Genomic DNA, 15,572 nt, shown 5'->3' with positions numbered 1-15,572 from the left:
AACTTGTTGATTCCCGAGGCTTTCTGTTTTCCAGTGTGAGCATTCCTGCTTGCTGATCCTGTGGCAGGTTAAAACTTCTTGCGAACTGTTAGTCCTCTGTTTTCATGAATCCAAGAGTTATAAATCAGAAATTTTTGACATCTGATATCTACACACCATAACAGCTTTCTGAAATTCAAAAATAATAATAATTACTATTACTATTATTCTGTTTCACATACAAGAGCTCAGTAAAGCTAAAAAAAAAACAAAAGAGGAGGAAAAAAAATGATGCAGCAGCAAAAGCAGAATTAGCTCTGTACATGGAAATCAAATACGGCAAGAGAAGGTATGTTAGATTCTTCTGGCTATTGCACAATTTAGTGTCACGAGAAATGATCCTCCTTTCGTCGTTACCTTGCCTTCACTAGTGAAATCTTCAATTCATGGTTAATTTTTGCAACAGTAGGAGCTCAGCAGATCACTGGATTCCATCACCATCTCCTTGTCCCCCAAAGAATAATGACACATGAGCTGAAAGGTGACTTGTGCTGCTTGCAGAGTAGCATCTAATTGTCTTGCTGGGTAAATGACAAATGATCAACTCCTCTCTCAAGTGCATCTCTCCATAATCTGTATCTTATTCCAAGCTTGTCGTACGAGACCGGCAAGTTCCAAACATTTGCTCCATTGATCATGCGATCTTGCTGGCCAACCACCAGCCTTAGGTCCTCATTCAACACCTGTTGGCAAAATTCCATCAGCACATTAAGAAGAAAGAGCACAGTAGAAGCTTACTGTATTGGGTAAGATACTAGCCTGCTATTACAGTTTTGAAGGGTTTCTTATTTCAACCTGCTTGTGATATATTTATTTCTGTTGATTTAAGCAATTAATCGATATATATATATATATATAACTTAAGCAATTCAGAAACTAATGTGGAACTTCTATTTCATCAGGTAAATATACCATGACATAAAATACTGATTAACTTAAGATCACACCCTTTAGAATACTAGTTGTATCATATATAACCCTTTCAGTGAAACAGAACCAAGGATGACAAAATGGGACGAGTTGTAGGTCTAAAATATGATACTGATGATCGATAAAATCTACATAAAGATGAATGCTAAGAGTATGATTTTTGTAGATTGACCTTTATATAAGACTAGATAACAGCTCCACTTTCCTAAACATTCATGTCTTTAGTTTGCACTGCTGAAACAGAAGAAAAGCCTTCATGGCTTCATGTTTATTCTTACTAGCAATGAAAATGTCATCTACACTCGTTAAATTTGGTGCATTCTCCGAACATTCTTAGTAACTATACTCAATAATTAGTAAAAATTATATGCAACTCTTGCTGCAGCTACGACACTATCTTATGTTCATGAAGATAATGAAAATTCAGCAAATTAAAAGGAATCAGAGCCTTTTAATAGGTTATAAGACTCACCTTTTCTGCAAAGTGTCTCCACAAGATATGCATGAAAGGTATGTGCTTAAGCAACGGAGCAAAATCCAATGACATTCTGTATAATAATCTTGTTTTCTGTCTGGAGGACGGTAAGCATACATGAAGCTGGTGTAGATGTGTTGAGCACTGCCTGGTGCTCCTTCCTTCCAGTTTTCCAGGTTTAGATATCCCGATAGTTGAGAGGACAATGCAGGGCGGCCGGAATTCCATGTCAATTGGGTAAGGATCCCAGTATCCTTGAAGGCCCGATGCAGGTGTGAGAAACTTCACCAAGCTGAAAAGAAAAGCAACAAAAGAAATTTCACACGCAATATTAGCACACTATATGCGAAAACCAGTGAGTAGGCTTTTAAGTATCCTTCCATGAAGAGGATAGGTCAATTAGGAAAAATGATACACATAGCCTTTGATAATGCCTAGGGTTTTCAAGAAAACATTTGTACAATTGAATGTATCTGCTTTTTAACAATTGATATACTTATATTTCTTTGATAAATTCGAACAGCTTTATTATCATCACAAAGCAACATGTATCCTTTTTGTCACCTTCCACATATCACACTTCATTGGTGTATCTTTGATGTATTGATAAGGCATGGTTTAGCTCTGTTAAGTACATAAGTTAAGTTGCCCTCATCTTTTACAAAATTTGGAGTTTTTGGACAAACTTGGTACGAGAAGCAGTCACGCTAGGATGATATAACAGGGATTATCTGTAGAAACTTGATTATGTTTTATACTTTCATTATTTTCTACCTATGTTACATGATATTATCATATTATTTGTTCGTCAGTGTGCAGATAGAGAAACTAGCAAATCGAAAGCAGTATTTGTCTTGGTACAAACCTTGGAACATTCCATCCCTTCGCAAAAGTGGTGGTGTGAGTAAAAGGAGCATGGGCAAGGTCTAAAAGATTGTCCAGCAGTAGGCCATGCTCCACAGGCAGCTCTATGACAATCTGTCCACATGGAAAACATGAGCAGACGCGAATGTTAGATGATCGTTTTGCAGTAAAATTTCTGCAATTCAAGTATCCATTTGGTATTTTATCATTTGTCTTATGCCACTTATGTTTAGTATTACCTCTGCGTGAATCATAAATCCTGTAGGAGGTTGCAAAGATGGAAGTGTATCTGTTGGAGGCGCACTGCCAGGCCAGATCCAGATCATCCCTTCATGCTCAAAACATGGCAATGACCGAATTCGGACATTAAGCATGCGGGTCGATGGCATTTTCTCACATTTACCATCAGTTGAGTATTCCCACCCTGAAAATGTCACAACATCCAAGTCATTGTTACGTATTTTTATGTATTTTCTCTTGAAACAACATGCTAATTTGCAGATGCTATGGTGGTCAGAAGTAAAATGAAAATATAACTTAAGCTTTTAAAAGAGAACATGTAGCAGAATCTAATAATGAGAAAGGCATCCTGTCAAACAAAAGCACTTCAAAAGGCACGATCGATATCAACTGAAAGTTTCAACCATTTATGCTTGATAGTTATTCCCAATATGTCTACCTAATGCTGAAATTTAATTTCTTCTCTTTACTAGTTATATGAAAATCTCAATACTTGTAGGAGACATGGCCTGACAGATAATCAAAGGATAATCTACAACAAATGATTGATAATGTTGATGCTCTCATTAAGTTTAAGCTCATGCGAATTTGGAGTTTTTTCTCGTCGAATAAGCCACAATGTTTTTGGATAAGTTAACGCAACTTGTCTTGCCTCTTTGTATTCTCTTATATTACAAAGTAGAGAGTCTTCATAAGCCAAACAAAATCAAAGATTATCATGTAGAACAAAAAAGGTTTGAGTAAGCATGTAATTTTCGTTTTCTGTATACTTTCTGTATATCAAACATTTGTAAAATTCACTCTGTTGGTAAACAATATTATGTTTTATCATTATTCTTTTCTTGTGTGTGTTTGGACTTCCCAATGGAATTATCTCAATGACACTGCAATTCCTTTCCTTCTTTGTTTTTGACTGGACAGATCAACAAGTACATTTAATATGCAAGCCTTCATAGACTTTTGACTATCCAACATGAATAATTTGGTTGTGCAAGTGAAGGGAGCCCAAATTTTAATTAATAAATATCGCTAGAGAGTAATCACCTAAGAAGCATTTTTCACATTACTGCTTCCGAATCTTGCCTTTATCTGACATGAATTTATTTTTCCTAGAAATCAACTCATTTCAGAAAAGGATTTGGTACTTATTATTAGAAATATTTTGCACTTACCATGATAAGGGCACTGGATTCGGCCCTCATTAACAGATCCAAGATGTAGAGGGCATGCCCTATGAGCACATGTGTTCCGAACGCAGCCTGGATTACCATCTTTTCCTCGAAAAATCACCCAAGGTTCTTCGAAACAATCGATGGGAATCTGAATTCAGGAGAACAGATTATGAAGTCGAACAAATCTACAGCATACTAAAATCTACAGAATTTATAATTTTTGAGATAGAAAAGGGCATCCATACCATAGTATCATCTTTGAGGTCTTTTGAGAAAGCTACTGGGTACCAGAAGTTCTTCAAGCTGGAATGGTATGGTTGAACAGGACCAGAAACATTTAGACTTCTTCTACTTGACTTACTTTTGACAGGATCTTTAGATGCTGAGGAAGTGCTCGGAGTAAGTGTGATGCACTCGATACTGGAATCACATGAGCTCTTTTCTTGCAAGAGTCTGTCACTCACCAGTGATTCCATGTATGCAAGCTTGTCCAGAGCAGCAGCTACCCTTGCTTCTGATACATGGACCTATACCAAAGTCCAAAGCGTGTCACGTCGGTTTTCGTATAAGTATGATCGAACAAAAACTGAAGCAAGAAATTTCAGTGACCTCTTTCACCTAAAAGATTACCTGTCTATGGGCCTGTTCTAGATCTTCTTGCAACTCTGCCAACTCTTTCTTCATGGTTCCGATCGACTTAAAATCACGCGCTAACGGATTAAGAACCTCTACCACCTGAAACAGAAAGAGGAAAAAGCATCTTAGCAAATAGCTTTAGAAATTACTGATCATGCATGAAATATTTGATACAACTCAGAGTTAGCCAGCCAAAATTCTTCATCATATCGAAATTGGAGGGCTAAATCCCAAAGTTCATCTCTCTAATTTGTCCTCCGCTCAATTCTCATCGATCAAACAATCACATCTTTGTAGATTTATCAAGACACTTTTCACTTGGAAGTTACAAGAAGATGATGATCTTGGGATGAAAAACATCCAAAAGTTCATCATAGTCAGACCTTAAACCGAAAATAAACACGATCTAGTTTCTACATCTTTAACAACAACATGAAAAATAATTTTGATGGATATGTCATTCATTCGAGTAGCCTCAACTAGTATGAGAATGATCTTTCCCTAGAAAAGCATTCTTTCTGCATACAACAAGGGTTGTTACTACAGTACCTTCTCATGAAGCAGCATGATGCTAAGCACGTCCTGCCGCGCCCTCCAGTCACAATACTGAATGTCCATCCTGGCCACCTCCAAAGCTTGGTTTACATCCAAGAATTTGCCCTTCGATGGCTGCACCCTGGGGCGAGGAACCTCCACATCAAAAATTTCTCCCCATGTGTTCTTCTTGTCCGTCCCACCGCCCTCTCCATCTCCAAACACGGCCAACACTCTGAATCCACCTCTACCACCAACATTCTGCAATTCCATGGATCATTAACAAAACATCACACACGAAGAGAACCGGAAGATTCGGTGTCTCCTAACTCAACATCGCTGATGAATTAAGCAGAACAGGACGGTGAAAATTCGGAAATTAAGCTCATTTAGCATATCTTTGAAGCATAGAATAGCACGAAATTGCGAGATTTTTTTGGGATCCTTTACTATCCATTTAATTGACCTAAGCTTATGAAACTCTCGATTAGCTTGGAGAAATGGATCGTTCAGGGATAATTTAACTGCTTAAATCACCTTCTTGGCAACTGGAAGCTCAACCTTTTGATCAAGAAGCTCTCCTAATCGTGAAACCGTGGTTTCTAAATCAGATCAAAAAAACCTCCTTTTTTTAACCAGAGACTGAGATATCAAAGGATCATCCATCAAACTAGGACCAGAACCAAAAGAAAAATCGCACCTTTTGCGTGCAGAATCTGGAGGACGGTCGGAAGTGCGAGATCGGAAGCGGAGACAGAGCTGCCACCATGGTCATAGAGATCCAATGGATCGGCGGCGGCGGAGGAGGAAAAGCAATGAAAGCAAAAGACAAACGAGGATGACCACCAGAATTTAAGCGGGGAAATTGGAAACTGACGGCGAAAATATATAATATCTGTTGGCTCTCGATGGCTTTGCCGATAAGAGGCGGGCGTCGCCCGCGATCTCCCCGGTCCTCCCCCTCCCCGCCACGTGACGTCCCGATGCCGGGCTCGCCGTTCCACGTGGCGACGCTCGCAGCCCACGGACCATTAATCCATCTCCACGTGGACAATCGATATCTCAGCCAACTTCGTTTCGGATCACGCCCGAGTTGCGGAAGTAAACAAAATACTCCATTTCGACACCCAAATCTACACCCGCTCTTCTATTGGTGATCTAATCAGCGCGTTAAGGTATTTATTTGGGTTTCGTCGGAAAGAGTGTGATAAATTTTCTTAGGTATGCTTCTTCCTTTTGTGGGTAGGAAAGATATTGGCCACAAGTCCACTTGGATCCTTCCTTAACAATGCCTTCATAAGAATATGCTCTCTGAACAGTCTACCTGAAAGCTACTCCAACCAACTCTACTGGTAATTGGTAGTTTTCTTGTGTTATTTATTTCGGATTTATCTATAAATTTACTTTTAAGTGATTACTTGAAACAAATGAGTGACTCTTTAATGGCACTATGTTTGCTTATATATATATATATATATAGGTGGATTTCTTCATATTCCCTTCTGATAGAAATCAAGAATCTAACAACAATGCAAAGGAACAAATATGTAGTCGACTTGAAAGTAGTCTTAAAGCAATGATTTCACGAACCATTCAAAAGAGAGACATTCATTAGTTGTGCAATACACCAATAATACACAAGTAGATCTCGAATCACCGCAAACTAATTAACTTGCATTCCGAATAAAAAGGAAGAACCATCAACTGCTGATTGCATCCTAAAAAACCAGTAACCACCAGCTCTTTGATGTACATTTGCTATATATTGAACAGCAAAGTTGTTTAAACTTGTAAATTTTCATCTCCTATTTGACCTAAGGAGTGGTGCTCCTGCTACAAGACAATGCTCTCATAAACTCAGACAGATTTGAGGATGAAGGAGAAAGCAAAGAGCGCGGAGAAGATTGAGGTGAGCTCCTTTCTCTGCCATTGGAAATAGTAAAACTGTCAATTACCTCTGAAGAATCGATGTGATAGAGATCATCGGCTTCGGTACCACTAAGATTTGCCAAGCCAATGTTATGTTCGGGCTGCACAGCCTCAAACATTAAGTCATCCAAAGTTGTCAATGATTTTAACTGTTGATTCAGAGAGGCTATTGTCTTCTGGCATTCTTCAAATTTACCAGCAGCCAGAGCGAGTTCTTTCTCCTGCAACACAGACAACACATTAGAATCATAGAACTTTGACCTGTGCATAACAAGTGACGGACAAGGATAAGCGAAACAGTGATATGGAGCACAAAGGAGACAGAAATGACAGATTAACTGTGAGTACAAGGTAAAGAAAAACCAAATATATGAGAAGGTTCACCTGTTTTATCTTCCGTTCTCGGTTGGAGTTTGTAACGCTCCAAAGATCAGCTTCTCTTTTAATCCTCAACAAATCATCCTCCAATTTATGACACTTGGACGCAAATTCTGCAGACATTGCTCTTTCCTCATCAATTTGCCTTTCTAACAAGACTACCTTTTTACTCAGCTTCACAACTTCTATATGTGCGGATTCAAGTTGAGTTTCCAGTGCCTTTTTTGCTGTCTCCGCAGCCTCTACTTCGGTGGCAAATTCGTGTGCTGACTTGAGATCAAGCTCCAATTTCTTTCTTGTTGCCTCAGTGGCTTCTAGTTTAATTGCAAATTCAGCAGATAATATCATCTCCTCCTCAGCTTTTAGTTCCCAGAAACTAGCCTTTTCCTGTAGCATCCGGACTTCTGAATTTGCATGCTCAAGCTGAGATTCCAATGCCTTTCTTGTTGCCTCCAAAGCCTCTTCTTTTGCTGCTAATTCTGAAGACAATGCCCTTCCCTCCTTAACCTGGCATTCTAATAGTCCTACTTTCTCATTTAGACTTCTGGCTTCCAGATGTGCTGACTTGAGCTGAGAGTCCAGTGCCTGTCTAGCATCCTCAGAAATCTTTATCCTAGATTTAAGTTCATCAGACAATGCTCTCTCAGCCTCAAAACTTTCTTCCAACAAAGATACCCTCGCATAGAGCTTTACATTTTCCGAGGAGGCTGACTCTAGCTGAGTCTCCAATTCTTTCCACCTTCCCTCCAAATTCATAGCTTCACTTCTGACCATTTCTTTTGATTCATCTGCCAAATCTATCTCTCTCTGCAGTTCAACTATCTTATCCTCAGCTGCTGTCAGAAGATTGCAAGACATATCCAGCCGATTGTGTGAGTCAGCCAAAGTTATCTCTAATTCCGCTTTTTCATGTTCCAGTCTCTCGATTTTCTCTTCTAACTCAATCAATCTATGATGCAGAATTTCATTTTCAACCCTCGGAGGGCTGTCTCTCCTGACAACTGGGAAGGAATCAGCTTCTGCTCCAAAGCCAGAGCTTCCATGATCAATCTCAGGCAAAGCAACAAGTCTTTCCATCTCAAGGAAATCATCCATAAGCTCAATCTCTACAGACGTCGTGAGGTTTCTTGAACTACCCTTCTCATTCTTGAACTGATCAAGCTCAGCAATTAAAGCAGATGCCCATAAGTCTGAGCAGCCATGTTCACTATCCATACCAATCAACCGCTCACTGCTATCTGATTGACTATCAGTCAGAGATTTGACACAAACTGAGCTAGCAATTGGCTTGTGATTGCTTACAGATGATAACCTACGGTTTATACTCCGTAATTGATGGCATTCAGCTTCAAGCTTACCAACCTTCTTTATACTCTCCAAGTGTTGCTTGCTTGCAGTCTCTGCTGCTTTATTGCTTAGCTCTCTCTCTAGCAATAAAACCTGAAGATCTTCAGATCGAGAGTGGAGCTCGGTCTTCAGAGCCATATTCTCTTTCTCAACAGCTTCAAGTCTTGCCTGAAATTCATGATCAAGTGTTGCAGCTTCAGTCTTTGCATCTTCAAGCTGTGTTTTAAGTTCCACGAGTTGTTTCTCAAACTCCTGCCTCTCGGAGTCCCATTCATGTGTCTTCTTAGTGATGGAATCACGAACTTTCTCTTCTTGCTCTTCTCTTAATTGACGGAGCTGCCTGACACATTCCTTTAGGGCCCCATCAAGTTGGCTAATATTATCTTCAAGGGCAGAGTTCTTCTGGACTGCAGTTTCAAGCTGCTGCTTTAGGGCTGCAACCTCAGCTTCTGCCTGCTCCCAGCCTATCAAATTCCAGATTTTTAGGCTTTAGACTACAAATCAACATGAGGATTTAGTAAATGGGCCCTGGTAATTGAACAATTGGAAAATTCCAAATCTATTGGAATTTTATCTATGAAGTGGGTAAGAGAGTTCAGATACCAAATAGATCAAAAGAGCATTAAATGTTCATTCCATGTTACATCCCTAAATGTACCCTCTGAAGTCCTAAATGTGCATATTTAATAGATCATTATTCCGATACAGCTTACTGCATCAAGCCATGAGTCTTTGCCTGCACAGAGCAAGTGCAGCTGCATGATAGTAAGATAATTGTTGTTTTGACAACAACACTTTGTACCTGTGTCTCCATGGAGACTGTACATGGATGGAAAGATAGGAGAGAGGATAGTACAAGGTTATATTATGACAAATATTTATAGGTCATAGTAAAAAGAGAATTCTTCCACATTTTTGAACTATAATTGTATACTGCAATGAAGGTCATCTTTTTTTTTGGTTGTAGAAGTCATGTTACTAGAGGTATCAATCTCGCCAGATGTGAAGAAAGCGGCAAAGTTATGTTTATATGGAGATGTCATGCAAGTTGCAGCACAATTTATTTATGAGCCCCAATCTAATAAAAGCAGGATAACTTGGGGGAATCATAGAAAACAGATACCGTTATTTTAATGAGACACAGATCAAATAAGATATTCTCATACCATCATTCAAATATAGAAGATTGATATAGATTATTTTTTCGGAAGAAAAATCAAATAGCCATGTGAAGAAGGAAATCAAACTCTGTTAGCCTAGATGCCAAAGAAAGCCTTCTCCACTGTTATTAATCATTAGGTAGCAACAGTTTATCTGTTGAAGAGTTACAGTAATGTACAAAGAAAAGCTGACATCATAAGATCCTGAAATATGTAAAATATTTATTTCCTTATTAAAACTGAAAGTAAAAGACAATAAATCTTAAAAGCACAATTATTGAAAGAAACTAACTTATCTGCATAAGCTAGAGAATTTAATTTTCTAAAACTGAAATGAGAGGGAGTGCCTACTTAAGAAGAGTAAGTGACAAAGAAAAATAAAATGTCTAGTCTATACCTGTTTGATCTTCATAACTTGTATATAATTAATATAGTGTTAAGAAAGAAGCCAAATAAAATACTAAATATATCCAAACAAGAGGCATATTTGATTTCTCGGTCACATGGTATCTGCTGAAGGAGGCATTCTACATGTATGTGGGTTATGACATTTCTCTCTACCACTCGGAAAACATAGCACTCTCTACAAACGACATCTAGGGCCAATTACCTGAAACAGCTTCTTCTGTGACTTTAGCATGCTGCTTGACAAGATCCTCTTTGGCGCTGATGTTCAGAAGAGCAGCTGACAGTTTCTCGGTCAATCTCTTCACACTTTCATGAACTTCACCATCACAGTTATTGGATGAAATTTCTGGCGAATCAGCATGGATTGAAATATCATTTGGAGAAGCCCTTAAGCCTTCCTGCTTAACAAAGAACAGGCCTAGTTATTGTCTTGAAGCTTATCTATTATATAACCAAGTATATTAAATTATAATTATCTCCAAGTACATCATTCAATTCTCTAGAAACACATATCAAAACATCTGGTCAGTGGAAATTTACTTATATTTATGTAGGGAACATGAAGATAAAAACTCAACTTTTCATCCTATGTTGACAAGGATACCTTGTCCTAGAGTAGAAAAAGGTTTAAGATCTCTACTGTATTGACCTGTACAGATCGGTATTTAACAGTTCGAGTGAGCTCCAGTATCAAAATATATAGCTCTATATGAGATACAATACCATTTGGTACACCAAAATTGTAATGGTCCGGTAGGTCACTAGAATTAATATCGGACCAAAATTTAAATCACTGGAATAGCATACCGTTGGAAATGTGAATCTGTCATAATGGGCATCAGCCTAGGATAATCATCACAATTTGATCATGATCTGCATGTCTGAAAAAGAATGATAGAGGAAAGGATCACTGAAAACTAGAAGCCAGAACAACATCACACATGACAAAGATATGCCAGAAGAATAAACGGATAGGCATCAGTATCTGATAAACTCTGGCTTGGTGCTTTGAATATGATTTGGCAACCAAAACAAATCATTAAGGCTAGTGAAGTTACCGTCCACCACCAACTAGTAGTAAACTTGTTATCTTTTCTCACCTCCCTATTTCAACAGTTCTATAGTTCTTTCCTTGGGTTTAGAAAACAATAGAATGCACAAAGGAAATTGATTTTACTCATGAATGATGGAGTGATTGAGAAAAAAAGAAAACAAAGTGTTCAAGCTCTCTCAAATCAATCACTCAACATTCTACATATAGAAGGTGAAGAAGTACCAAGACAATAAGCAAGAAACCCTATCCAGATAAAATGTTGTCTCATTTTCAGGTGTATCCAACATTACCCACTCAAACTGATAGGATTGATCATATTTCTTTCAGAAAAATCTAAAAGCTAAGTTGAATCTCCACCTGATCGACATGAAGCTTTTCTCTCTACTGCTTCGTACCAAAACTATGGATCACACTCGAGCCAAAGTGTTCAACCCAAATTTGCAATTATCAACGTGCATGCACAAGTCTAGTTTGCACATAAAACATTTTACAGTATTTAACTTTGTATTTATATATGTTCTGTAACATTGGCAAATCATAACCTGAAAAGGAACCAAAACAAGTCTACGTGCAGAGTAACAAGCATAATCAGTGGCTCAACACATTGCCTACTGATGTCCTAAATAAAATAAAATAATCATTTTCCAAAATACACTTGCCTGGCTAGATTGCAAAAGAATCATTGGTGCTTAAATCAAGACAGCACCACTGACTATTTGCTCTTAGCAAATGGTAGCAAATTACACGGGTCAAGGGTCACCTATGGGATCAGTCAAATCACATAATTCTGATGTAGGGTATCACACTACTATAGATGAGCGGGATCTCAAACAATTTCATATGATGTAACGTGAATATAATTGAAAGCTCTTAAATAATATTATTTTGATACAGCACAGAATATAGTAAAAGAAGGCAACAATCAAGATTCACCATCGTGAAAAAACAGCATAGTTCAAACATACCAACAAGATACTAATATTGACCAATCTAACCATGCAAGGATGCATCAAAAGAGACACTGAAGTTCGTCCATTAATCTAACCACTTGTGGTGAATCATGTTAATTCTGAAGAATCTCTTCTTTCTCACAGAGCACATTATCCCAGACCGAAGAGACCGAGACTACCTAAGGATCATGTCTCCTAGAGAAAATAAGGATGATCATTGACCATATACCCTCTGTGCCCATGGATGGCTCCGTCATCATCTTTCCAAAGGTGTCAGATTGCAGTACATCATATGATAGCCAGTTCTTGGCTTGTCCAATTATCTCACAGTTTTAAAGGACATCACATGAAAAACACCAAGCAACAGTATGACAGGTGCCAAAAATGTAACTAATGCAATCACCAAATGTGTACACAAATCTGCTGTAATGCAACTCCATCATAATATATACAGTTACTCGGACCATTATAGGTTGCAAGACATAATAATAATCCAATAATAAAAAACTATATCATCCTACTATCTACACTATCATATACTAGTACTGATATTTGCATGATCAAAAGCTCTAAATTCACTCTCACTACTAACAACAATCACAATGCCACTCACATTTACATAAAAAATGATGGGATTGCTTCAATTGTCATTGAAAACCATGGAATATTCTAACCAACAAGGTATAAAAGCTTACAAAATTTTAGGTGTCAAATCTACCCTAAAGTAAACACAACGAATTTGTGTAAACATACATGAAACAAGGAGGGTAAAATGCTAGTCTATACTAGCCGACACGAAATCAGGTAAGAGATTACAAATCTCAATAACTAAAGCAATTAATGCAATAATTCTAGGTTCGTGAGACTATTTGATATTACGTACAAATCCTGAACTGCCATGGCTGAGTATAATGAAGGCCAGTTTTTAATTTATCCTAGTCCTCCTCCTCTTCTCCTTCTCTGCCTCCTTATACTCTTCTTTCTCCTCCTCCTTTTCTTCTCTACTACCACTGCGGTTGCCGCTTCCTCATATTCTGAATCAGATATGACGATGATGAACAATAGGGAATATGCTTCCTTGCTAAAGACACCTAACTGACTTTATTTTTCAACATGAAACCATCAGTCACATTCAGGTAAGAGTTAACAATATTTTCTTACTACTGCATGAGCGCTCACGTAAGCACTTGGCCAACAGAAAACTAGCTAGACTAGAATCTAGATTGTGATATTTAGGACACTAGCTAGATTTTATATGAAAATAAATAAAATTTCATGCTATAAATCGAGAGAAAACATATTACAAAATGAACGAGGTAATTTCACTAACCAAACTCTAATGGTTCCTGCCTGACTCACAATTCAGAGTTCTGCAGAGCAGGGAGAAAAAAGGTATGCTCCAAGGTCGATTGACTCAAACCAACCATATCCTCAAGAAAAATTAGACAAATGAATACAAGTTCAAGCTCTGGATTAGACTCTTAGGATAACATGATAACCAAGGAATTCCTTTTTCCAACAAGTTATTAACAATTACATATGCTTCATTTGGTCTCTTTCCGAAGCTTTGAGTTGATTGATATTTAAGAATCCAAAGCAGCATAATTCTGATAATAGTACAAATAAGTGCATTTTAAATGACAAGCAGCGAAAATTATTAAAGTGGGCCAAAGACTAACCTGGTCATCCGAGTACCTCTCAGAATGAGAGGATACTGATCCCGAACTCTCGGTCTCACCAGGGCTCTTCTCTGGTGATTTGCGCTTCCACAGCCAACTCCGAGGGTCCATTCTACAATGTCAAGCATCAAATGAATCAACAGCACCTTGCTTGCATAGTTCACCACCACCTCCCCAATTCCAGAGTAGCTCAAGATCCCAAAAATTTACGCCTCGCAGAACACACAATTCCTACAAACACACAGAAGCAGTGATCCAGGATCGGACAGCCGTTACTCCACTGACCATAATTAAACCTAAATTGAACGGAAAACGCAATAAATAGCAAAATGCAGCTAGAAAGACACAAATATAATCCATCCCTCACTAAAACAAAGCAAAAGTAAATATTTCTTGTTAACCATGGCCATGAACTTCAACATAAAACAGTCAGAATCATCCAAGATTCGATCTTTCCAAGACAGCAGAACAGAATGATAATAAAATGACAAACAATTAGAAACCAGAAAACCCCAACACAGAAAACGTAGAAGAAAAAGTTCTGCGGCAAAGCCAAAAGAAACTACCCATCATCCCAAAATTTCATCGCTTACAACCAACTACATCACATCGATGAAAAACGAGAGAGAACATAGTCACACAAGGAAAAGGAGAGAGAAACAGACAGAGAAGGAAAACACAACTCAACCCGAGTTCTGCTTGGAGTCATAAAGAGGGTCACGAAGTCGTCATTCATACCGGATGAAAGGAATGTCAGAAGACACGAAATCGGCGTGGGTTGTTCTTTCTCGCTCCATTTTTTCCTTCAATTTCCTATCTTTTATACATGCTGGGGCTACAAAACTGTTCATTGCCCTTCAGTCGAGCTCCAAAACCCACCTCTCTCTCTCTCTCTCTCTCTCTCTCTGAGGCAGCACATGTGAATGGGAGAAGAAAGTCGCCTTCTTGGGGACACTTTTTCTGCTTTATTTTTTTACTTTGCTTCCGAGGGGGGCTCCATTTTCTTAACGCTTTCAAAACAGCGCCGGCATCATTCCCGCCCTCGGGCGCTGCAGCTGCGCACTCTGCGCTGTTCTCCTCTGCATGCTTTCTCCTTCTGCCATTACTACTAATTATTAGCTTCGCAGGAGAGACACAGTCAGCCTCAACACTCTTCCTTTTCTCGTTCCGTTCTACTGCTCTCTCTCTCTCTCTCTCTCTCTCTCTCTATGTATATTCTCATATTTATTTCTCAAAATTCGAGTTAAATATCCATCATTCCAAAATTCTAGTTTACATTTACGATGCATAATACCTTTAAATACTTCGATTTATACTATATTAACATTACAATATGAAACATTCTACTTTTTTTTCTGATCTTTGCAAGCATATAAACGTAATCTTCCTTACAGACCATCTGCTGCAATGTTCTGACTACATAGCTACATAAGACATATATGAAAGAATTTTCGAAGGGGCCAAATAGTAAATTGCCTGATACTGATCAGTTCTGCATCGATCTGTGTCTCACAGTCAAGATTGACTGACTGACTGACTGACTATGTTAGATCACGTAATATTTTCTTGTACTGTTTCTTCTCAACCTTTTCGATGTTCCCTTTTATCGTGGATGACTGCAGCAGTACCGCTCATATGGCTGGCTGTTGTAGGTAATGATGCCTCAACTCATCTGTTCCTTTTGGATGTGATTTCAAGGGAATCAATCCCATCTCTATTAACTAAAATGTCTTTTCAGAAACATTTTTTGGTACCAATAGATGTCTTGAGCATGATT

The 15,572-nt window shown here is 38.3% G+C and overlaps 2 protein-coding genes across 2 annotated transcripts; both read right to left on the bottom strand.

Moving 5' to 3' along the window:
• Positions 1-174: 174 nt before the first annotated feature.
• LOC135676837 (chlorophyllide a oxygenase, chloroplastic-like) lies at positions 175-5,758 on the bottom strand. The gene is made up of 9 exons (XM_065188462.1): positions 5,591-5,758; positions 4,906-5,151; positions 4,351-4,455; positions 3,966-4,247; positions 3,721-3,868; positions 2,548-2,732; positions 2,310-2,422; positions 1,442-1,736; positions 175-722 (listed from the first exon to the last, which is right to left on the bottom strand). The coding sequence occupies exons 1-9, from the start codon at positions 5,663-5,665 to the stop codon at positions 549-551; spliced, it is 1,623 nt and encodes a 540-aa protein (XP_065044534.1). The 5' UTR covers positions 5,666-5,758; the 3' UTR covers positions 175-548.
• Positions 5,759-6,541: 783 nt separating this feature from the next.
• Positions 6,542-14,692, bottom strand: LOC135676836 (filament-like plant protein 3). The gene is made up of 5 exons (XM_065188461.1): positions 14,534-14,692; positions 13,796-14,026; positions 10,315-10,510; positions 7,204-9,008; positions 6,542-7,040 (listed from the first exon to the last, which is right to left on the bottom strand). The coding sequence occupies exons 2-5, from the start codon at positions 13,904-13,906 to the stop codon at positions 6,705-6,707; spliced, it is 2,448 nt and encodes an 815-aa protein (XP_065044533.1). The 5' UTR covers positions 13,907-14,026; positions 14,534-14,692; the 3' UTR covers positions 6,542-6,704.
• Between the last annotated feature and the right edge of the window lie 880 nt (positions 14,693-15,572).

The sequence above is a fragment of the Musa acuminata genome, chromosome BXJ1-6, assembly GCF_036884655.1.
Source record: "Musa acuminata AAA Group cultivar baxijiao chromosome BXJ1-6, Cavendish_Baxijiao_AAA, whole genome shotgun sequence".
NCBI classification, from domain to species: domain Eukaryota; kingdom Viridiplantae; phylum Streptophyta; class Magnoliopsida; order Zingiberales; family Musaceae; genus Musa; species Musa acuminata.
Note: the sequence above shows the minus strand (reverse complement) of the source record. Positions and strands in the feature narration are given on the sequence as shown.